The sequence below is a fragment of the Felis catus genome, chromosome A2 (assembly GCF_018350175.1).
Source record: "Felis catus isolate Fca126 chromosome A2, F.catus_Fca126_mat1.0, whole genome shotgun sequence".
Classification (NCBI taxonomy): Eukaryota; Metazoa; Chordata; class Mammalia; order Carnivora; family Felidae; genus Felis; species Felis catus.
In genome coordinates this window covers 32,066,216-32,088,584 of record NC_058369.1, presented here as the reverse complement: position 1 = coordinate 32,088,584, position 22,369 = coordinate 32,066,216, and the positions used below count along the sequence as shown (strand labels likewise).

The 22,369-nt window shown below is 43.4% G+C and overlaps 1 protein-coding gene and 1 long non-coding RNA gene across 13 annotated transcripts in view; one reads left to right on the top strand and one right to left on the bottom strand.

Annotated features, from left to right (window-relative positions):
* ADAMTS9 (ADAM metallopeptidase with thrombospondin type 1 motif 9) overlaps positions 1–22,369 on the top strand; it is a 170,024-nt gene that overhangs the window by 95,239 nt on the left and 52,416 nt on the right. For 7 of the 8 annotated variants that reach the window (XM_045051823.1, XM_006928919.5, XM_045051826.1 and 4 more), the window contains one exon: positions 20,989–21,156. The exons of the other annotated variant lie outside the window; for it this stretch is intronic. In XM_045051823.1, coding sequence (XP_044907758.1) covers positions 20,989–21,156 — 168 coding nt within the window. The remainder of the gene's footprint in view (positions 1–20,988; positions 21,157–22,369) is intronic. 8 annotated transcript variants of the gene reach the window in all.
* Positions 242–22,369, bottom strand: part of LOC109496556 — a 28,537-nt gene continuing 6,409 nt past the window's right edge. Inside the window, exons 3-8 of one of the 5 annotated variants that reach the window (XR_006593855.1) lie at positions 16,631–21,349; positions 16,179–16,313; positions 12,705–12,964; positions 12,091–12,231; positions 5,509–7,583; positions 242–2,648 (exon numbers count right to left, since the gene is read on the bottom strand). This is a non-coding gene — a long non-coding RNA (uncharacterized LOC109496556). Of the gene's footprint in view, positions 2,649–4,797; positions 7,584–12,054; positions 12,232–12,704; positions 12,965–16,178; positions 16,314–16,630; positions 21,350–22,369 lie in introns of those variants that run through there. The other 4 variants (XR_006593858.1, XR_006593859.1, XR_006593856.1 and 1 more) reach the window with 4 other exon arrangements.

Below are 22,369 nucleotides of genomic sequence, written 5' to 3'. Positions count from 1 at the left end.
ACCCCAGGAGGGTGGTGTTTTTATGAATCCATTTGAGTACCTGATCATCTACTATAGTGTTAAGACTTCACTAACAGTATACTGACTGTACTAATCCTGCCTAGTCCGACAGAAATAGCCCGTATTCAGAATGAGTTTTTTAAACTCCCACTTATATTCAATAAAGGAGATGCCTAAAAGTCAGACCCCATCAACCTCCACGTTATTTAGCTACTAGCAACATCATCCATTTGACTCCAGCAACAGAATAATCCACATTTATTACGATTATTGGTAAATTCCCATAACCAGCACTTGTAAACACTTCAGCTAGTTATGTTTCAGGAATGGCAGAACATCTCTCTTTCATTTTAAAGTTATCACATCAGCCAGATTAGGAGGACAGTATGAAGATTTTGGTCATCAGGAATGTCACATTAAATGCATATGCATTTTTTATAAAGAAAAAGATTTTTCACCAATGAGGACACATCTTCAGTACACTGCTGGTGCCTTTTAAAAAATAAGTAAGCAACACATTATTTGGCTCTATGCATACGAAGTAGTGAAAAATAAGGCTTTTTTAAACAAAACATTGTAACATATGAAATTACAAAATACCCAAATTCAGTGTAGATTAAGACTCAATAACCCACTCATCTCAGATGTGTTCAAAACAAGCAAAACACTGGCCTGCATCTAGCTCGTTGGAGATAAAACTTAACTAGCTTTTTCTCCCCCCATTGTTGACAGCTGATATGTCCTGATAGCTTGACAGATTTCTATTTTTACAGTTTTAAAAAGTCCAAAGATGGGGGAGACAGGGGTAGGAGAGTTATTAGACCATGAGGAGGAGTGTAGGTCCTTTTACTGACTCACGTCAGCGAGTTGTCCTTCTGGAACAGAAAGGAATGAAAACTTTGGAATGTACAGTGGGAGCGAGAGATTGAGTCCACGTCTAATTGTTTAGGAGGGAATCCTGATTAGTAAAGGCAGTTGAGGTAGATTGATTTTACGAAGAGGGAGTAAACAGTTCTAGGTCATTCCTTTCAAAAGGGGAGGGGGAGGCGGGTCACCATTTATTTTTCAGCGAATACTTTTTTATGTGCCTGCTGTGAGCCAGGCACTGTTCTAGGTGCTAAGGATACAGCAGTGAACAAGTCGGAGCTATTCTAGCGGAGAAAGAAAAAAATGTGTTGTTAAACGAATCAAACCAATTATCCGTGTAATTAAAGAACTGACAATTTTTTTTCCTGGCAGCCTCATTACAACCATCAATATAAAAATACAGACTGCTCTTACTGTGTGTGTGTGTGTGTCTGTGTGTATTGTGTAATTGTACATTAGCACATAGCTGCTAATGATCTTTGGTCATTAAATAAAAATTATCCATCCTACCTTTCCTTTTAAATGTACAATTACACAATCATTTTCAGTGATAAACGCTCCCTGGCTGATGACACGGAACCTTTAAAAACGTCTTATCAGAGAGTGTTCTTCTATTCACTGCTACATTATAACCCAGGCGTGAGGTCCGTGGTCTGAGAGCCAGGATAGGCAGGGACCCTCTCTCTCTGTCAGGGTCCTCAGCCTCCACCCAAACGTGGGAAGCCCTGGCCGAGTTACATTTTCCCCTTTGTTATTTGATGATCACCAATAAAAACATCTAGAACGTGGGGATTGCCACACCACCACCTTTGCTTCCTGTTGTTTTGTTTCCTCTGAAGTGGGATCCTTTTCATGGATTGTTTTAAAGACCACAACCTCCCCTTCCAAAAATGTAGAAAATGGAACATTGGCAGCCAAGAAAAGAGTGCACAGGAAGTAGTATGGAAGATAATTGATACAGGCCCAACGGACAAAACCATCATTCTTACCAGATCTGCATCCCCTTTCCCCTCTTAGAAAGAGCGTATGTCTTGGCCAGTGCGGTCCAATATCTCTCTACAATGAGGGAAATGTTCTCTCTTTTTGCTTTCCAGCATGGAATCTGCTAGCTGCATGTGGCTTATATGGAGCACTTGAAATGTGCGACAGGATACTGCAGTTTAAATTGTATTTCGTTTTAATTACTCTAAATCTAAACAGCCACCTGTTGCTGGTGGCTACCATATTGGACAGGGCAACCTCAGGCAACGTCTTTAGCAATTAATCCGCAACTAGCCGAGAAATCCGTAAACTTACAAAAGCAAGCTGGAGAGAAAAACCCTGTGTCGGCTCGTAAAGGGTCCCTATGTAGGATGCCCTTGCATCCAAATGAGTACCATTCTCTTGCCTTTCTTCTGTTTTGTGCCTTTGTTTGGGAACACTTCAGTGGGTGTTCCCTGACAGCTGGGCATTAGAAAAAACAGGACAGTGGGAAGAGAGGCTTATCAGAACCAGCTGTCTTGAGGGTAGTAACTCCAGAGCCTCAGTGTAAAAGCAGCTGTTAAAACAACTCTCCTCTTGTGCGTCTTAGAGTTCAAGTTCATCGTGGCAGTAAGTTCAGTTAGGGAAAAAGAGTGTTTATGTGTTCAGTGGGCCGAAAGGGCAAGGCTTGATTGATGCTTTTTAGGAGAAGACAAAAATGGAAAACACCAGGTAGTCACCTTGTAGAAGCTTGAATTCCAAGAGATCATTCCCTCTTTGAAGGAAGTCTCCAGAAGGCAGCTTTTCATATTCACTGAGCCCTGTAGGTAAAGGTTGAGCAGATTAGCTTTAAGGGGCTGTGTTTGAAAGATACTTCTGAAGAATCAGAGCTGAGGCAATGTCTTCTCCACCACTGTGGTTCTCATCATTTAACTTGGCAAAACTTAGCCTCCCCAGTGATAAGAAAACCCTTATGGATTCATTCACATTCGTACACCATACTGACACACACCCCCGCCTTGAAATTAAAATGTGTGCAACAGCGTTGGCTGCAGATTGAATGATGATGTCATCAATTCTCTCTCCCAGTGGCCAGATAGCTGTTTGTTTGTTTTTTCCTTTAGAGTGACATCGGAATTAAACTATAAGCCACTCAGGTGAAATCTTTTTAAGAAGCACTTATTAACTTATGCTCGCAGCTTGGCGGCATACATGGGAAATGGGAAATAAGTAAAATAATTCTCAGGATCTCAGAAAGTGGATGAACTGATAGCTTCAGGTATCCACAAAAGAGCTGTTTCTCCCTTCACTTAATTTTGTGCCATGTATTTCTTGCCATAATTATAGGAAGGGCTTTGATTTTTTTTATAACAATCACTTGTATTTTGGAGTCTTTACTTTTTGCTAGGAATTCTGCAAAGCAATTCACCCATATAGTCTAATTTAATCCTCTCTACTTGATGAAGTTAGCATCATGTTGGGTCTAGGTCGCACTGTTGAGAAGGGGCTGAGTCAGGACTTGACCCTGGGGCGTTCTGCCTTTCAAGCCCCAGGTTTTAACCAAGATATAATTCCCTCATCTTCCTCTTTAGTTGGTGAAGTGGCAAAATGCAACCTCTGTGGAAAGAGGAACTTTAAGATTTTCTGTTCCCCCAAATTGTAACGATTTGACACATTCTGGAATTCCTGAGCCATTAACAAATTTTGCTCAGAGTTCTGAAGGGAGGAATATGAGAAAATTGTTTCTCTTAAAATTAAACCAAGTAAAAAGTAAAATTTGGGTTTAGAAGATTTTGAGGACAAAAAGCATCCTCATTTATTTATTAAACATGCATTGGGTGATATTTCTGACATTTTAATATGCAAAGAGCAATGAAATAACTTGGGGTAGTCAATCTAAGTGTTTTCTGTGTTCAGTGGATGTATAGGTAACAGGACAATAGATCAGGTTTTGTTAAAGCCAGTTGGGGGATTTGCAGATGGGTGTGGTGATGTGGTTTGTTGTCGAATGTAATCTGCTGCTTCCCTACAAGGGAATTATGAAAAAATGATGAAATTAAAATGTATTAAAAAGTAATTTCACACTAACAGCTCTCTGGTTGAAATATAACACATCAAATGCACTGAGATACCTTCCCAACTGGTTCTTGGGCTAAATCTAAGCTCTTCCTTGAGCAACGCTGAGTTTCCTCTATTCCCATTGGTAGGACAGTCATCAGCTCTGAGTTCTGGCCTTACATTCTGTTCCTTTCTTCACCCCCCAGCGTCCCAACCACTGTATTCCTCTGTCCACGTGGCTGCTGGATGATAAGACTTGGTTATGGTTTGGGAGCTGTGTGGGATGAAGAGAGGGAAGACGTAGCAGAAAAAAAACCAGTGGGCTCGTTTGCTTCTTCTTAGCTAAGACAAAGGAACAGATGCAGTCACCACATTTCAAGTGAAAAACCTTTTAACCAAATCATTTATTTACTTTCCCCGAACCTTAATTTCCTTTGGGCTGAAAAGGCCTGCCATTGAAGCTTGTTGCCTTACTCCAAGTGGGCATACCATAAGCAATTTTGAAATGGATGAATGAATGAATGAGCCCACTACTCAGGAGCTGAAATCCTTATGGCATTGGCCTAGAAATATGAAAATTAAGAGCTAATCTGTATGAGGGAATAATTAAAAAGAAACACATAGGATTGGATGTTGGTGGTGTATCAACAGTGATTTCCTGACTTGGGGAGTTGTATGGCATTTATGTAGGAGAGTGTCCTTGCATTGATGGGACATTATGTGTATAAGCAATATATACATGTGTGTGTGTATATATATATATACATATATATGTGTGTGTATATATATATACATATACACACATACATACATATATATATACACATATACATACATACATACATATACATACATATATACACATGTGTATGTATATATATGTATATATATATATATACATACATACATATATATATATATATATATACACACACGCCATTATTAAATAGAGGGGGGTGTTGTAATAGTTTGCAGTTGGAAAACCTAGACAAAGGGCATAAGGGAGGTCTTCATGATGGTCTTGCAATCTTTCTTTAAGTTTGATGTATTTCAAAATAAGCTATTGTTAAAATTACTTAAACATAAATAGGTTCAGAGTGTGTATTTTACTTCACAAGGAAGTGAAGGGTAGGTCTCTGGATTTATTCCAGGACTTATAAGAATTCTGACATATATTAGAAAGCTGTTTTTATTCTCAGATTTCCATTAGCACGTCATAACAAAAGTGCGTTCTGTAGCCAGGGCTCAGTAAAAATCTTTCTCAGTTTTTCACTGGTTTATGTCCCATGACTTTCTCTTCCCCTTGTCTCTATCTCCCTTCTTCCCTTGGCCCCCTCGTACCCATGCAACTAAAATGAAAGGCCCCTGGGAATGGTGTGGTTTTTATTCCTCTTTTTCCCAGGGAAACCCAGACTTTCATAGCAAGTCGTACCAGTAAATTCCAGTAAATACTTGGTTGTATGCAGATTCACCTTTTTTTTTTTTTAGATCTACTCCTCCTCAGTAAAGCCCAGATTCCATTGAAAACTAAGGATTGTGGTTCTTTTGTTTGTTTTTTTTCCTCTAAAAACGCGTGTTTATTTTCCTTGCACTTAATAAAAAGCCCTCACCCAACCAACTCACCTATTTCTGCATTACAATGTGCCCTTTCTTGTTGAAATCATTATTTCCTTCTCATTGGTTGTCTTTTTAATCATATGTGAAATATCCGGGAACTCTTAGCGGTGGCAGGCCAGGGACATGATGTCAGGGAGGAAGTGCTGTCCCGAAGAGCGTGTTTGTTCATTGTAGTCATTGCTGTGTGTGGGAATTGGTTTCACGTTGTCCATGTCACGTTCTCTGGAGACCAGGACTTCCCAGCTCTTTTAGCCTAAGACCTTGATCTTGGATTGATGTTCAGCAGGCCCTTTACCACTTCCTTCCATGAAAAAGCTCTCTGTGCCCCACCATGGCTATTAAATCAGTTACGATCAATTCCGTTTTGAGATTTTGTTGAAGGACTTTCTGAAAACCTTAGGATAAGTCAGTGGTTTTCAACTGGGGGTGATTTTTACCCCCTGGGGACATTGGGCAATGTCTGAGGACTGTCTCAAATGGGTTGGGGGTGCTACTTGTATCTAATAAATGGAAGCCAGGGATGTTGATAAGCATCCTACGAGGCACAGCATAGCCCCCAACAGCAAAGAATTATCTCACCCAAGATGTTGACATAGTACCAAGGTTGTGAAACCCTAAAGAGACATCTGGTGAGGAGAGGGAGGACTCCTCAGCAAAAGTCAAACTCAAGGTCACAGATGCAAGCCCCAAGGAATGTCACTGGCTAGCTATCAGAAAACAGTTCTCTCCAGAGAGTTGAATTTTCCATTATATGTTATGTGGGATTGCGGGAAGCCATCAAGGTCAGTCAAACACTTTCAAGGATGAGCTGAAAATATGTGGCCTCAACGTTGTCTTACCAGACTGAATTTGCAAACCAATGAGTAGAGTCCCTCCTTTTTTTGAAGTCGGGAGGGAGAATTGTTATAAATGTCTACAAATGTGTCCAATGTAATGCGTAGACATTCTGCATGGCGATTCTAGCAGGAGTGACCAACTTTGGAAACAAAGGCACACACGAGGATGGGCATTTCTAAAAAGGGCTACTCTGCCATGTTCACACCTTTGGATTGTTCTGGTAGCACTGATAGTTCGTACTTATAAGTTGCTTTTAACTTCGTGTTTCCGGCATCAGTATTTCCCTCATCCAGGATAGAATTTGCACATATGTAATAGTCCGGCTGTATCTAGGAATTGGTGTGTCAGAGTTGAACATTTTGGTTTTTCTTTTGGATACTGTTTAAAAGTAGGATTCATTCCTCATTTGCATTTGATCAGAGAAGTAGCAGATTGTATTTCTGATTAGAGACTAAGGCAGAGGTGCAGAAAGTATCGTATGGGTTGTAAATAGGAGTGAATCAGGATACCCCCGTCTCAGCACTGTTGACGTGTGGGACCAGGTAGTTTTGTTGTTGGGGAGCTGGGCTGTGCATTGTAAGATGTCACACAGCATCCTTGTTTCTACCCACTGGATGCCAACCATCCTCCTGGTTGTAATAGCCAAGAATGTCTTCAAACGTTGCCACATCCCCTGGGCGGTGATATTGCCTCCTCCCTGCATTTCTATGGATTTCTGACAGTAAAACTTTTCTTTCCATATTCTCATGGGCATTAGGTGGGCTATATATAGACTGCAGCATTTCCCAAATGCGTCTGATACAAAATTCCTATTTTTTTTTTAAGTCAGAGAAGTCCTTAAAGTTATAAAATTAAAAATAAAAAGTTATAAAATTCCTTTCTCCTTTCTGGAAAGACAAATTGTTACGTTGTAGAGATCAGCAGGTTTTCACCATCAATGCCTTCAATTATTTCCCACCAGTTTTTTTTAAATCCTTAAGAGGAAGCCATACGTAGGTGATCAGCTTTTCCAGATGTGTGGCATTAAGTTGGCTTTTCAGCGCATGAACCTCTGAGGAAGAAAGTTTCTGAAGCTCTACCTCTCCTCTTCCCTTTGCCACTTTGCAAATCTTTCGTGCTCTAGCAGAAAGCAAATGCCGTGTCTCCAACCTCCACACTACCCATACGAATATACCTTCCGAAGCGCAGGCTCAACTCTGAGCATGGTGGGTCAGAGAACATTTTAGATGATGCCTCTCCGGGTCCTAGAATGAAAATCAATCTCAGTACTTCTCCTTCAAAAAGGTCACAAAACAGTGGCCACGTAAACACTGAACACAAAACACTATTTTGACTCCAAAACTTTTAGACCGAAGAAATCTGTCAGTAGAGGAGAAGACAAGCACAACAAGCCCCAAGATACTGTTATCAACCTCGGAAGTTTTCTGGTAGGATCTAAGTCCTAATGAGATATTGTTTTTGACCCACAACGTTTAATGTATTTTTGATGGAATGCCACAGAAAATTTTATTAGAAGATCTGGACACTGGTGCCTGATGTAGAAGAGAGTTCTCCATAAGACAAGTGAGTGCCACCTTCCAGAATTATCTAGAACCTTAAATTACCAATGGACTATGTAAAAATGACTTTAAAATTAGAAATTGACTTTTGCCTTTTACCTAATTATAATCCGAATTATAAACCTAATTATATTTATATAATTTCACTGGAAGTGGAGACATAATAGCAACGACCCCCATTTACTGAGCATTTGCAGTGAGCCAAGCCCTGGGCCTGGTGCTTTTTTGTGCGTTATTACTAATTATCATAAAATCCTTGCAGAATGGACCTTATTATGTAATAATGGATGTAATAAGGTCCATTCTGCAGGTGGGAAAACTGAGCTTCCGGAGGTAAGCAATTTTCCCAACATCATATGATCAGTAATTCTTGAAGCCCCACCTGACTGACTCCCAGGCCCCACGCTTTCCTGTTTCCTCTCTGGTAGGGCTTTCAAAATTTCTAGAGCTAGTGATTTTCGATTTGTGACACACGCAAGAAACTAGCTCCTGCACAAATGGAAACCAGTGTAGCCCTCCTCTGCTTTTAAAAAAATCCATTGAAGCTGCGTCCTCAGTCTTGGAATGTTTCCCAAGGATTTTCAGCCAGGTTCCTAGTTTTGTTTACCTTACTTATCGAAAGTGGGAGGGAGCTGAATATTTGCATTTTTAAACAGAAAAATTTTGACAGTTCACTTGGTGTTGAATGGTTTTCAAAAAAAAAGCAAAACAAAACTCCGGAATTAGGCTTGGTCACCCAGAATTCCCTAGCCAGTGCTCTGAAAGGGCCTGGCTTCCCCCTGAACATTTACGGCACCCTAGGATGATGGGAATTGATACATTTTTAAGGAAACTTCTGCTGGACTAAGAGAAGTAGGGCTTTCTGAACACAACCTGATCCTAATATTTGGGTCACCGCTACACCACTTAATCGGTCTGTGGTGGCTGGTTTATGGAAGGTGTAGAGGACGGTGGCAGTGATTGATTTCTATCGAATTCGCCCTACGGTTCCGAAATCTCAGGACTCCGTGTTGCTTTGGCAGCCCTGTATATTGTATATTTTGAGGGCCTTTCCTTCAACGGAAGGGAACTTAAAAAAAAAAAAAAAAAAAAAAAAAGTCCGTGGGCACCGGGGTGGCTCAGTTGGTTAAGCATCCAAGTCTTGATTTTGGCTCAGGTCGTGATCTCATGGTTGTGAGACTGAGCCCTGTGCCGGACTCTGCTCTGAATGTGGCGCCTGCTTAAGATTCTTTCTCAGCCCCCACCGCTTGTGCGTGCCGTCTCTCTCTAAAATTAATTAATTAATTAATTAATTACTGGGAATAGCAAGTGTGAGTTTTCGGAGGTTTTTTGGTTTTGGTTTGTTTTTTTGCTTTTAGATCTTTCCAGCCAGCATGGAGATAGAAAATACCCAACCTACATAGAACCCCTTTGTGTTCACACATTTCTTTATAGGTTGCTTTCAGTCTGTATATTTACCTTTTTCCACATGGGAGAAGTATCATTCTGAGGTGACATCTTTGGGGGTGAGAAACAACATTATGTGACGCTTGGGGTACAAGACGGTCCCAAAGGCTTAGAGCTGACTTTCAACAATAGTCTTGCCCTTGCAGGGGCAGAGTAGTATTCTGAGTTCCTAGCTTCTGCCATTTGCCGTTGGTCTTGTGTTATATTCTCACATAACCTTCCTCTTAGGTGTCCCCTGTGCAGTATTTAGTTCTTTTTTAAAAAGTTTATTTATTTAGAGAGAGAGAGAGAGCAAGTGGGGGAGAGGAGGAGAGAGAGAATCCCAAGCAGGCTCCATGCTGACAGATGTGGGACTCGATCTCATGAACCATGCGATCATGACCTGAGCCAAAACTGAGAATCGGATGTTTACCTGACTGAGCCACCGAGGTACCCCAGTTTTGGACTGAGTAGACACAGGAGGTAGGAGAGCACAACAGTTATTTATTTGGTCCTTACAATGAACTGAGCATTGTGCAGGATACTGACTTAATCCTTAAAAATTCTTGAGACATAAGTGGCCCTAGGTTCTTTGAGATGCTATTCATTCACTCATTCATGCATTCACTTGCATATTCCATAAGTATTTGAATGTTTTTTTTTATGAGCCAGGCACTTGTCTAGCTACTGGAGATATAGCAGTGAACAAAAAAGACAAAAATTCTTAGAGAAGAGGAAAATAGCTTGGAAGGGGGATGAGAACTGTACATTTAAGGAGTCAGGCAGGTATCCATTAAGAAGGTGAGATTTAAACAGAGATAAGCTGTGTGGATATCAAGAAGAGTATTCTGGGTTAAGACCTAGAGACAGGTGTATTTCAGGCACATCTTAGCAATAGTAAGGAGGCCACTGTGGCTGGATTAGAGGTGGTGGGTGGTAGGATATGAAATTAGAGATACTATTGAGGCAGTATAACGTAGAGGTAAATCATGGGATGGGGATCGAGGGGTTAGGCTATTGGAATGATTTTTGCTTACACTCGGTGAAGTAGGAAACCATTGTGGGGAGAGGAGTTGAGCGGGAACGTGAATTTGTTTTCAAAGACGGATGCTGGCTTCTGAATTTAGAGGAAGCTCCTCGAGGAACAGAGTTCTGGAAGCAGGGAGAATATTAGGAAACCATTGCAGTAAATCACATGGGAGAAGCCCGTCAGTGAGTGGCTCAGATGTTCACAGTGGAAGCGGTGAGAATTGGTGGGATTCTGACGTATTTTTAAAGTAGTACCTAAGGATTAGCTGAGAGTTTCGATATAGGCTATGAGAGAAAGAGCCCAAATATTGGGCAGCGAATAAGCAGAAGTTGGATGGAATTTCCATTGACTGAGATGGGGAGAACTCCAGGAAGGAGTGGTTTTTGGAGCCGGACCAAGGCTTATGCTTTGGACATGTTAAGACTGAGATGCTTGCTTATTCACCGTCGTTTCATGGCTCTGTTGAGCAGAACTGGAAAGAGATGCTTGCCGTGGTTAAGCATCTTGCATAATATCACAAAGGAAGAGACAGCCCTGGTCAAACCAGGTCTGAATGATTCCAAAACCAAATTCATACCTACCACCCTCTTTGACTCAACCCTTGGATGTCCGTTTGAGTACATCTCAGAGTGGTGTAGGAATAATTTAAATTCATATAGAACACTTGACCTAATGTTAGCCACTTCAAATGCCACGTCATTCACGTAATAGCCATTTATGTTTTAGCTGGTTTTTATTTCTTCTTGTCTGATCCTTTCATAATGGTGCTTTGGAGCCATTTCTTTACCAAGTGATAAGCAGGAGGAGAAGCAAGAAAAGAAACATGGACGAGGGGCGCCTGGGTGGCTCAGTCAGTTAAGCGTCCCACTTCAACTCAGGTCATGATCTCACAGTTCGTGGGTTCGAGCCCCATGTCGGGCTCTATGCTGACAGCTCAGAGCCTGGAGCCTGCTTTGGATTCTGTGTCTCCCTCTCTCTCTGCCCCTCCCCAACTAGCACTCTGTCTCTGTCTCTCAAAAAATAAAAAAAAATTTTAAAACGTTAAAAATTAAGAGAAGAAACACGAATGAATAGTGCCTTAACAGCACCTTGGTCTGATCTGAACTCCCAATAGAGCAAAGCAAAGTTGGAGGATGAGCGTCTAATTCAACAATGGTTAAGATAATCTTTTTTCCTTCCTGCTGAGATATGTTTCTCTGGATGCAGACTCAAATATGTATGCACGTTTCAGTTTTGGGGTGGCATTGGTATCCACCCGAAGGCAAACTAATTACATAAACTACTTCTCCCGCACCCCTGCCAAAAAAAAAAAAAAAAACCAAACCCAAAAAAAGTTGTAAGTTTTCCAGTATAAGATGTTGGACATGTTGGCATGCAAAGATGTTCCTTTTGTGCCACGCCAACGGAGGAAGGTCCAGATACACAGAGAAAGCAAGACTGTGGAAGAGGCAATGGAATAAACTTGGTCCTGGTGTCTTTTAAATGACTGAATGGCAGATAGACTAGTTCTTTTGGAGGAGGAAGAAGTTCCCGACTGCCCTGTAGTATCATGAGTGGGTGTTCCTGAGCATTGTCATCTAGAAGAATGACATCTCCAGGTAACCTCCAGTCACAGTCTGCCTGCAGAGTGCCAAGAAATTCTGGTCACTGTTCCCTCAGCTGTAGCTTTGCCAGAAATCACTCAGAGACTTCTTCACTTACCTTTGCAACAGCTGAGACCTGGCACAAATATCTCACCTCCTATCCCCCTATGTTCCAGACTGCCTTCATGAATAATCCCGGGGTAAGCACAGGGCATGCGTTCCTTCTGTCATCTCCACATCTTTCCTGCAAGATTATTCTGCTGATGTCAGATTACAAATAATCATCACCTATAACCTTGAGAGGCAAAAGAAGTTGTGTAAAATTAGTCAGTGTGCTTAGAAATGGGGAGTCGGAGGGCATGTTAGGGACAACAGAGCCTGGGCATGTACTATGCCTCAGATTCCTGGGGGCACCACTGCACGTAGCCATGAGAAAATTCAGCTTTTGCAGATTTTGTTGGTTGTTATTCTTTGTCTTGATGGGGAGGAAAACTGTCATATTTACATTCTGGCAGAACAACAAGAACCTCAATTCGGGTTTCATGACTCATGTAGCTAATTTCATATGCTGTTCTGTTTAATGTGAATATTTGTTCCCCCCCATAAGATGTTGTTGCATTAAGAGGTTAGGAGGAGACAGCTGGAGAGCCCTGTGCCTCCTAATTCTTGGGGGTAACGGGAGGTGGAGGGCATGAGCCCTTCTTACTGTCTCCCCTTATTGGCTTGGCCCTCCCATCCCCCTTGTGAGCCATCTGTGGGGCCACCTACTTGGCTGTAGTATTGAGAGCAGCCTTCGAGTGTGCCCCAAGGGTTGACATGTGATCCTTAGTTCCTTTTCTCCCACGGTCTTAGACCTTTGGAGTACCGCAAAGACTGCCGGTGTTGGGGGCAACGGAGATGGAAGGATGGCCTCGTGCCCCATCCGGCTGGGATGACCGTGACTCGCGCATCTGCTTTCTTCCATGGTGTTCCCTGCCAATCTCCTGCTTTCTCGGCTCCTTTTCATGGTAATAAGTGCCATGGTGGTCCTGGACATAAACAGCCATCAGGCAGGCCTGTCAACATTGGCTTTACGCCCTGAAGTCACAGCCCTTGTTTCCTGGCAAAGCTTTCTCTCGCTCCTCAGTCACTCGGCTTCCCCGATGCCCCCCGACCAGAGCCATTCATGGGTTGTGAGAAGCCCTAACTGTGTGCACACCCACCAGTTAACAAATAACTGTGACCACTGCCACGGCAGAGCCGAACAGAGCCAGGAAGTGAGTGAATGGGCGTGCAGTACTGGCGATCCCTGGTGTGGATTCTGTGTCTCTAGACATTAAAGAAATAACATAACAAGAAACAAATGAGAAACATAAGTAGTCCCTCAGATAATAAGTATGAGCAGGAAATGGTGGAGTAGGAGAAAGATGTGGCATTCAGATGTGGGGTCCTTGTCTTCCTCGTCTTCCTGTCTTCTCTGGTCAGAGAGACCGTATTAATAATAGTCGATAAAAGTGAAAAGGGCACCGCAGAAGCAGAGGGATCTTCGACATTTATGTCTGTTCTGTGGATTGCTCTGTGACCTTTGGAAAGGAAAAGTCTTCGCCCTTTTACTTGGGTGAGATGTTGCCTAAGTCCCTCCCTTACTCAGCAGTGCCTGTGTTAGAACGTTAATCTGAGACTCCATTAGTTGACGTACATTTTTTTTTTAAATACCTGTTTAACCACATGCTGGGGGGTATTCTAAAAGACTCTGCTGAGTAGAAATAGTGATAGTGATGAGAGTGAATGTGCATCGATTTCTACACCGCTTGACCAAAGCCCCAGGAGCTCCGTCTATATGCAATACAGTCGTATATGTATACAGTTGTTCCGCTTAATTGTAACGTAACTCTGTTGAGTGTAGACTGTGCTGTTGTCCCTGTTTTACAGAGCTGAGAGAGGTTTGGTAATTTGCCCCAGATGGCCCCGAGGTGAAATGGCAGGTGGCGTGCCAGCCTAGCACTGCCTGATGCCCAAATGCCCTGCGCCCTGAAATGCTGCGTTTTAGAACAAGGTGAAGACAAGTAGTGAGCTTTTGCTTCCTGTGCTGGCACTCGTGCGCCTCCACCCGTTGGAATTTGTTCTTAGCTGGTGTCCCCAAACAGGAGCTTGTTATACTCACTCTTGTTCATACTCGTGTCTGCTGTCCGTCAAAGCCAGAGGCGGGAGAATCTGTGCCTCCCTTGCTAGTCCCTGTTGGGACTATCCCTTTGGAATAGAAAGAGTCAGGATGGCTGGTTAGCCGTGGCTGCTGAACAACACAAAGAACGCCCGTACTTGGCCACAAATCCCCGGGGCGGCGGCGTTCTGTGCGGGGCACGGGAACTCCTAGTCCTAGGCGTGCATGTACTCCTTCCTCGCTGTGTCACTGTCAGCATGCCACGTCTCCTTTCCTCTTGTGTTCCATTTGTGAGATAAACAGACAGACTGGATAATCTTCGAGATGCCCTTACAGCTCAGACAGTTGAGAGATCAGCCCTCGGTGAATGGACAGGCCCACATTTCCATTCATGAGCGTGCAAAGAGCCATTCATCAGTGAACGGAAATAATCATTCGCCCCGTGACATCAGGCGGGCCCCAAAGGGTGAATAAACCCTGAAAAATGGCCAAGAGAAAATCAGGGTGTGGCTTCAGCCCAAGGGAAATCTGGCCCTTTATGTATGTGGCTGTTTATTTGCACGCGAAGCATCTTTCTTCCCAGGGTCCTAAAGATGTTAGGAAAAAAGTAATAAAGTCAGACATACTAACTCTGTATAGGTACTATCTCCCTGAGAGACTCGAGGAATCAGAGGCTTCAAAAATAGGCTCAAGAGACGTTCCATTGAGGTCCTTGCTCTGTGTCGTTGACTTGAGTGAGCAGGGGTGAGCACCTTGTTTTCCTCTCCAGTCCCTTTCTTCAGTATAGCTTAAGGAAGAAAGTGGTGATTCTGGAGAGGACCTGTTTGAAGACCAACTCTGTTGCTTCCTGGCTTTGTGTTCCTGGCTAAGTGACAGCACCTCCTTGTTTCTCTTTATCTGTAAAAAAGGAATCCTCAGGGGTGCCTGGGTGGCTCAGTCGGTCGAGCGTCCGACTTCGGCTCAGGTCATGATCTCGCGGTCCGTGAGTTCGAGCCCCGCGTCGGGCTCTGTGGTGACAGCTCAGGGCCTGGAACCTGTTTCGGATTCTGTGTCTCCCTCTCTCTCTGACCCTCCCCCCGTTCATGCTCTGTCTCTCTCTGTCTCAAAAATAAATAAAAGTTAAAAAAAAATTTAAAAAAAAAGGAATCCTCATAGTATCTGAGTCACACGGTCGCTGTTGGGATTAATGACAGAAGCCAGTGTCCTTCAGCCCAGTTTTCCATTCACAGTTAAGAGTTCAATAAAAGGTAGCTGGTGTGATTTCCAATAGCTCTGCTCTGACTGAAAGAGGGGTCCTGGGGTGGCCTTTTTGCATCTCAATAACTTGTGCCAAATCGGTTCAGCCCTCACACTGTGGGTCAGATTCCGAGTGGTTCTTTCTTTGTGACATTTAGGCAAACATGACGTTTCGTTTAGAGCACACTTCTGTGATGCCTACAGATTTCACGTGTCCGTTCGTTCCCGCAATTATTCGCTGGCTGCCTACGGCGTGGAAGGCAGTCTATAAGCACATGTGAGTGACGGCTGCTTGCTTTTTCCTCGGTGGCAAGCCCACGTGGTGTTCCAGGCCCCACACTGAGCTGTGTTTGAAACTCTGATCCCTAAGTCCAGATCCTTGTGCTCACGTCCTGGCTTCCCCGGAAACGGCGTGCGCAGGCTGGTTTTGCCTTCCCCACTGGTGCCATGCTCCTGTATATGCCCTTCGTTCCTCCCCGTGACTGGCAAAGGCAGATGCGAACCTCGGGTGTGAGCCTCACGTCCTTTCTGACGGTACATTCTGCAGGTGAGGCTTGACTTGGTGTTTTGTTCAACCAAGTCCAAAGGAGACTAGAATCAGAAGGAGCCTGCTGTCCGTGAAAGACACAAAGGAACATTTTTTTAAATGGAGGGATTTGGATGTTACTTTCACATTTTAGGGACGCACAAGGGAAAGGCACATCATGATTAGTTCAGGGTCCTGCCCCCAGACTGAGCTCTGTTCGTCGGTCTCAGAGGGATGGTTCGCTCCCTGATTGGCAAAACTCCTTCCATCAGGAGAATCGTGACTTCACTAGGAGAATGCGGCCTCTGTCCTTCCTCTCGGCCTCTGAGCTCTTCCTTACCTGCTGGCAGCCAGTCCCGTGGTTGGAAATATGGGCTAGTTGATCAGCATCCTCCATCACACATTACGCGTAAACAGAATGTTTCCGTTTCTGTGACTGTGTATTTGCAGTGTGAGTGTCTTTCTTCCCAGGGTCCTAAAGGTGTTATGAAGAAAGTAATAAACATGTTTCTCGTGTTTTCTAGATCCCTTGGAGGTGGAAAGCACCTAGATATACAGAGCAGTGCCAGAATTCTGCCAGCTGTTCTCCTAGACCATCCATTAACCCCTGGGTAGTGAGCACCTGCTATAACCAGGCGGTCCAGGTCTATACCTCGGCCCCGCTGGTGCTTCCTCTAAGCCCCGGCATCTCCCAGCCCCACGGAGAAGCCTCCATCTGGCCAGATTCTCTGAGCACCCCTGACCTCCCGCCTCCACTTCTTATTCCTTCTTGGTTCCTTACGGTGGCCTTACCAATTCCGCGCTCTCCTCTGTCTTTGCACACATGTTCAGGTTCACGGCTGCCTTGGCAACGCAGGAATCTCCCTCTCTCTAGGTCCTCAGCCCTTCTCATCCTGGCAGACACACTGGGGTTGTTTGCTGGCTCCTCGATGTCTGAGAGACCACACACGTCTACAAAAGTGAAAGGGCAGAAGCAGGGCATCGCGAATGCCAGCGGTAGCACGCCGGACCCTAACCGGCACCATAACCAGGGCTACCACTGAGAGAGGACAAGCCCAGAGGAGAGATGATGAGCAGACTGCCCATGCCTTGAGTACATTGTCTCCAGCCAGATGAGTTGAAATGCAAGGATGTCAAACTCTTAAGACGTTAGGCGAGTAGAACGTGTTAAGGCAAGAGCTGAACAAAGCTTCACGTTAAACATCCCCTTTGAATGGCCTCACAGAAACAAAAGCCTCAAAGCCCAGGCATTTGGGATACTGACCTTGATGTTTCTTTTTTTTTTTTTTTTTTTTTTAGATGTTTTGATTTCTTTTTGAGAGAAAGAGAGACAGAGTGTGAGCAGGGGAGGGACAGAGAGAGAGGGAGACACAAAATCTGAAGTAGGTTCCAGGCTCCAAGCTGTCAGCACAGAGCCCCACAAGGGGCTCGAACTCACGAAATGCGAGATCATGACCTGAGCCGAAGTCACTCAATTGACTGAGCCACCCAGGCACACCTGACCTTGACGTTTCTAAGTCACAAGGAGAGACTATACCATTGTTTGGGAGTGTTGTGCAAAGCTGGGGAGAAAGCATGCTCGTAACATGTTCGGTTGTTTCTCCAGAGGAGCAAACGTGGGACTCCAACTGGCAATTTAGGAGGCTATATCCACTGCCCATTTAAGGACTTAAACATTCCCCAGAGCAAGAACCCTGAGACATGTAGCCCACAGATAGCACATAGTAGGTGATGCGCTGAACTTTACTCTTAAATCTCAGTGATGCACATCGACTCAAAAGTCAGCGTCTAGAAAAGGACTGGAAATGATCAGATGGAAATTTCCCTCAGAGTAGAAGAGCTGAAACGTTTGTTTATTTGATTATCAAAATGACAGCTTCTTTAGAGAAATCATAATAGACCCGCTCATGAACCTGTTAGATATGAAAATTTCCATAAGCAGCTTCTTTTCTTCACTGGTAAGTTAGAAAGCATGAGATGAAAAGTGTTGTTGGTTTTTTTTCTTTCTGATTAGTTACCTCGAGAATGTCCTTATCACTCTTAGATCTTCATTTTAGGCAAATAATATGTGAGTCATGCTGAACTATTGCATTCTTTTTTTCCAAATCGGTTCCATTCAAATCCCCAGATAAGAAAAACGCACGTAGGAATGGGTGGGATGTAGCTAATCTAGATGTTAACAGGATGTTTAAGGCATCGTATTTGGGAACTCCTTTGTTCCCTTTCATTTGAAGGGCAGTAGGCATGGGTCACACCAGTAGTGCCCCTCAGATGAATTAGTATCAGTGATGTTAGTGATAATTTAACTGTTTCCCTTGTGTTGGCTTTGCCCTCAACAGACATCTGTCTATCTGTGTTGGAATCATGTGGGGAGAGGTATCTAGAAAGCTTTGTGGTTACTTACACCAGGTTGGAAACACTAGTTATCTCCAATAACAGTACCTATCTCAATGGTTGTTAGGATGATTAAATGAGATGTTGCACGCACGGTCTTAGAGGAGTGGGTGGCACATAAATGAACGCTAGAATACTGTGCCTTTTCTCATTCTGCCTCTGTAGGTTGCTGTCTACTTTTAGACTGTCCCTCCGATGCCATGCAGATTACTGAATTAGCATTTTCATCAACTTTCTTCCCCCCACACACACACACTTCATAGTAAAGGACAGCTTGCTTGGATGACTTGTATGTTGAAATGATTATCCCTATAGGTGGATTTGTTTTAAGTTCATCCATGTTCATCACCATTATGCCTCTTTCTTCATTAAACACATTTTCCCACCCAGGAATCTGTATCTTTCAAGTTCAGTCTTTTTCCTACAGATAAATACATCCTTGACGCCCGGGGCTGTTTTCCCATGCCTGTAAACGTCATCACTGTCCGGTTGCCCATACTGCAAACCTAGGAGTCCCTCCTGAGTCTGCCTTCTGCCCTGCATCCCATGGCTGATCCACCACAAACTGTCATTTCTACCTTAAAAAAAAATAGGTCATAAGTCCACCGACTTCCCCCACCCCAATACCTCTGCACCCTATTTAGTGTCACCATCACCTCTTGCCTGGACCGGTGCACTAACTCTTCCTGAGCAGTTTTACTATTTCCCTTCATGCTGTATGCTCATCCACTGTCCTCTCAGTAGCCAGGGTAGAATTTCTGAAGCAAAAATGAGACCGTGTTTTGCCCTGATTTAAAACTCTTCTGTGATTTTTCCAAATCCAAATGCATTATGACGACCTATGAGCTCTGCACGGTCTGGCCCTGGGGGAAGCCTCAGGAGCCCTCTTGTACCCATGGCAGCCTGTGTCCTTCAGAGCACTCATTTCTGTTAATAAGCATGCATTTGTTTTTTGTCACCATTGCAGTGTTTTGATTAACACTGGCCTGTAAGCTCCGTGCGGGCGGGGAGTAGTCAACTTCATTCATCACTATATTTCCAGCCCTTCGCATAATTTTTGAAACTTAGTAGTTGCTCACATGTTTGTTGAATAAACACAGAGGAACTCATCCCAAATCCCACTTGTGCCCCTTTGTTATTTATTCGTCCAAGGAAAGTTTCTAAGGACCAAAATTAGTCACTAACAATAGAGATTATTCCGTATGCAAGTCATTAGACCGGTGGTTTGTAGGAATATTTCTAGGAGCTTCATTTTAAAAACCTTCCAGAATTATGTCCCAAGTCTTTATTTATGTCAAAGCACCATAGGTTGAAAGATGGGTATTTTTGTTTTGATCTGAATATTCAAATTGGGCTCCTTTCTTCCTCACTGTATGCTCTGTTAAGATTTCCAGAATGACCTCTCCAAATCATAATACTGTCATAAGATGAAGCCCAAACGAAACCAGCAATGTTTCCCTTTCCTAAAGTAAAAAGTCAGGGCCAAACCTATTAATATACATATTTCAAAACAATCTATTCGCTACTATTGAAATCTTTACAATGATTTGTGTTTACCAGAGAAAGAGGTCTGGCACATTTATGAATGATATAACTTTGGACATGCTTGGTAACAGCGGTTGAATTAATACTAGGCTACGTGTTTTACGTGATGCTATTTATCTATTAGGCATGAAAGGGCACTTTGGTAATTTAAGTTAACAAAATCACAAAGTTAGTGAGGGCAGTAAGAACTATTGAATAGGGGGCGATGACACGAAATCTATTCCCATTGCAGTTTCCCGTTTTGTTCTTCATTCTTAAACTCATTTCCCTCTAAAAGTCAAGAACGTTATATTGGGAAGTAATGTGTCTTGAAAATCTGAGCCAGCAAGCTTATGATCCAAGTGGTAATGACTTCTGTAATCGCTAATGAGGCAATGGACGTTGAATATCTCAGTGCACTCATTGGGGCCAGCCTCTTGCCTGTTCCACAAGAAGCTGTCATATCAAATTTTTGTCCTGACTCCATGGGCGCTTTGATTCCTAGACCTTTCTGAGAAACCTAATCTGAAATCAAAGTCAAGTTCCTTAGATGTGGTCAGACAAGGTCACATTTAAAACAGTTCAGTGAACTTGCAGATCAAAGTTGAAAGGTAATGCCCCCCTCCCAGAATTGGCACAGACTTACCTGCCAGCTTACCTTTCGGTTTCTAATGTGGCTTTTTCACCTCCTTCCCGACGGACTGGGAAAATGAGAGTTTATCCTCGGAAAAATGGTAGGAGAGTTTCCTTAAATCGTTTCATTAGGAAATTGGACACAGTTGTATTTTGGAAATGCACATTTATCCAAATCAGTGAATCGCAAGGCATTTGGTTGAAGAAGTATCCCGATCCTGCATCGAGTGAGTTGTGCGAAAGGCATCCTTTCTAATTCATAGGAAGATTTTTTAGAAACTCAGGATGTCATGGTAATTTCAGGTTCATTGGCTTTATTTTTTGGCCAAGATTGTCAGGATTTACCCACACTCCTGAAGAACCCAAAATACTAGGCAGGATTGCTGCTGAAATACTATGGACATTTTTTTTTCCCCGAATGCTATCTTCTTGCCGTGTAGAGCGTTGAGATATTACCTTAAACGGTGTTGGAAAAGGGGGGAGATGGTGACTCTTGTCAGGTATGATCTTAACATCTCACGACACGGGTTTTTATCAAACTCCATGTGATTTAAAAAAAAAAAACACAACAACAACCTTGCCATTGCTTTATATTTCAGTGTTCTGTCTCTTGTGGTCGAGGGCATAAACAACGAAATGTTTACTGCATGGCAAAAGATGGAAACCATTTAGAGAGTGATTACTGTAAACACCTTGCTAAGCCAAGTGGGCACAGAAAGTGCAGAGGAGGAAGATGCCCCAAATGGAAAGCTGGCGCCTGGAGTCAGGTGAGCAATGCTTCTCCTCTACGACTGCTTCCTTACCTTGGGCCACGTGGCTGACACCGGCGTGTTGGTTGCGTTTGTCTGCACAGGTTTGGTTTTTCAGAGGGGAGCTTGGGGACGGGGAGGGACGACTCCTTCCGTCAGGATAGTTGTTACCTGGCCGGGTGGATTCCACCCTCGGGGCCTTGGGTAACACCTACAGTAGGATGGTTGTGAGAATTAATTCTAAGTAGTAGTAGATATTGATGTCAGTACATCTAGCACGGAGTAGCCCTTTAATACTTCGCTGATGGCATTTTTATCATCACTCACCACTTAAAAAAACACTAACTCAGATGGCAGTAAGGTTGACTCTGGTCACCTCGCAGGGACTGGGTCTGAATTTACCTTTGAGGTTCTTAAAGAAGGGGCTGTCAGAGTGAAGTATTATCACGAATGTTCTTACATACAGCAGAAGTGGGAGACAGAAGTTCTCTCTCATTTGCTAGCTATGTGACCTTGGGTGATCTGTTTTCACCTTCCTGAGCCTACTACATTTAGCTCTTATGAGGATTTAATGCAATAATGAATGCCAAGTACTTAGTTCAGAGGTCTTAAATCTAAGAGGCTCTCAAGAGTAGTATTTTGTGTGGATGAATGTGATGCGTGCATCAGATGGGGAAGGGGTAAGCACCCAAGAAACTGATTGCGGTCAGACTCCGCTAATTCTAAACATTTGATAATCTAGCCAGCAGCTGGGTGAGAGAGTTTCCCTGTTGGATTCAACAAAGAACTCCAGAAGCTTCTACTTATCTATAAATAATTGTTGTGTGAGCTAAAGTCTCTGACACGTAATCTTTGAAGCTGATCTCTTTACTCTGTACTTGAACATTTTCTCAGCTCGGTTGAAGGTGCTTACCCAATAGTAATAAGGTGCAGGGGAGCCTGGGTGGCTCAGTCGGTTAAAGGTCCGACTTCAGCTCAGGTCATGATCTCACGGTTCATGAGTTCGAGCCCCACGTTGGGCTCCTCGCTGACAGTGTGGAACCTGCTTGGGATTCTTTCTCTCTGTTGCTGTCTCTGTCTGTCTCTGTTTCTCTCTCTCTCTCAAAATAAATAAATAAACTTAAAAAAAGTAATAAGGTGCAGTTTCATATATTCTGTATATAATGTTGCTCTTCCCCTCCACTGATGTGCCTCAGTGAGGTTTTACTGACTTTGTGGTTCTCCCGTGCAG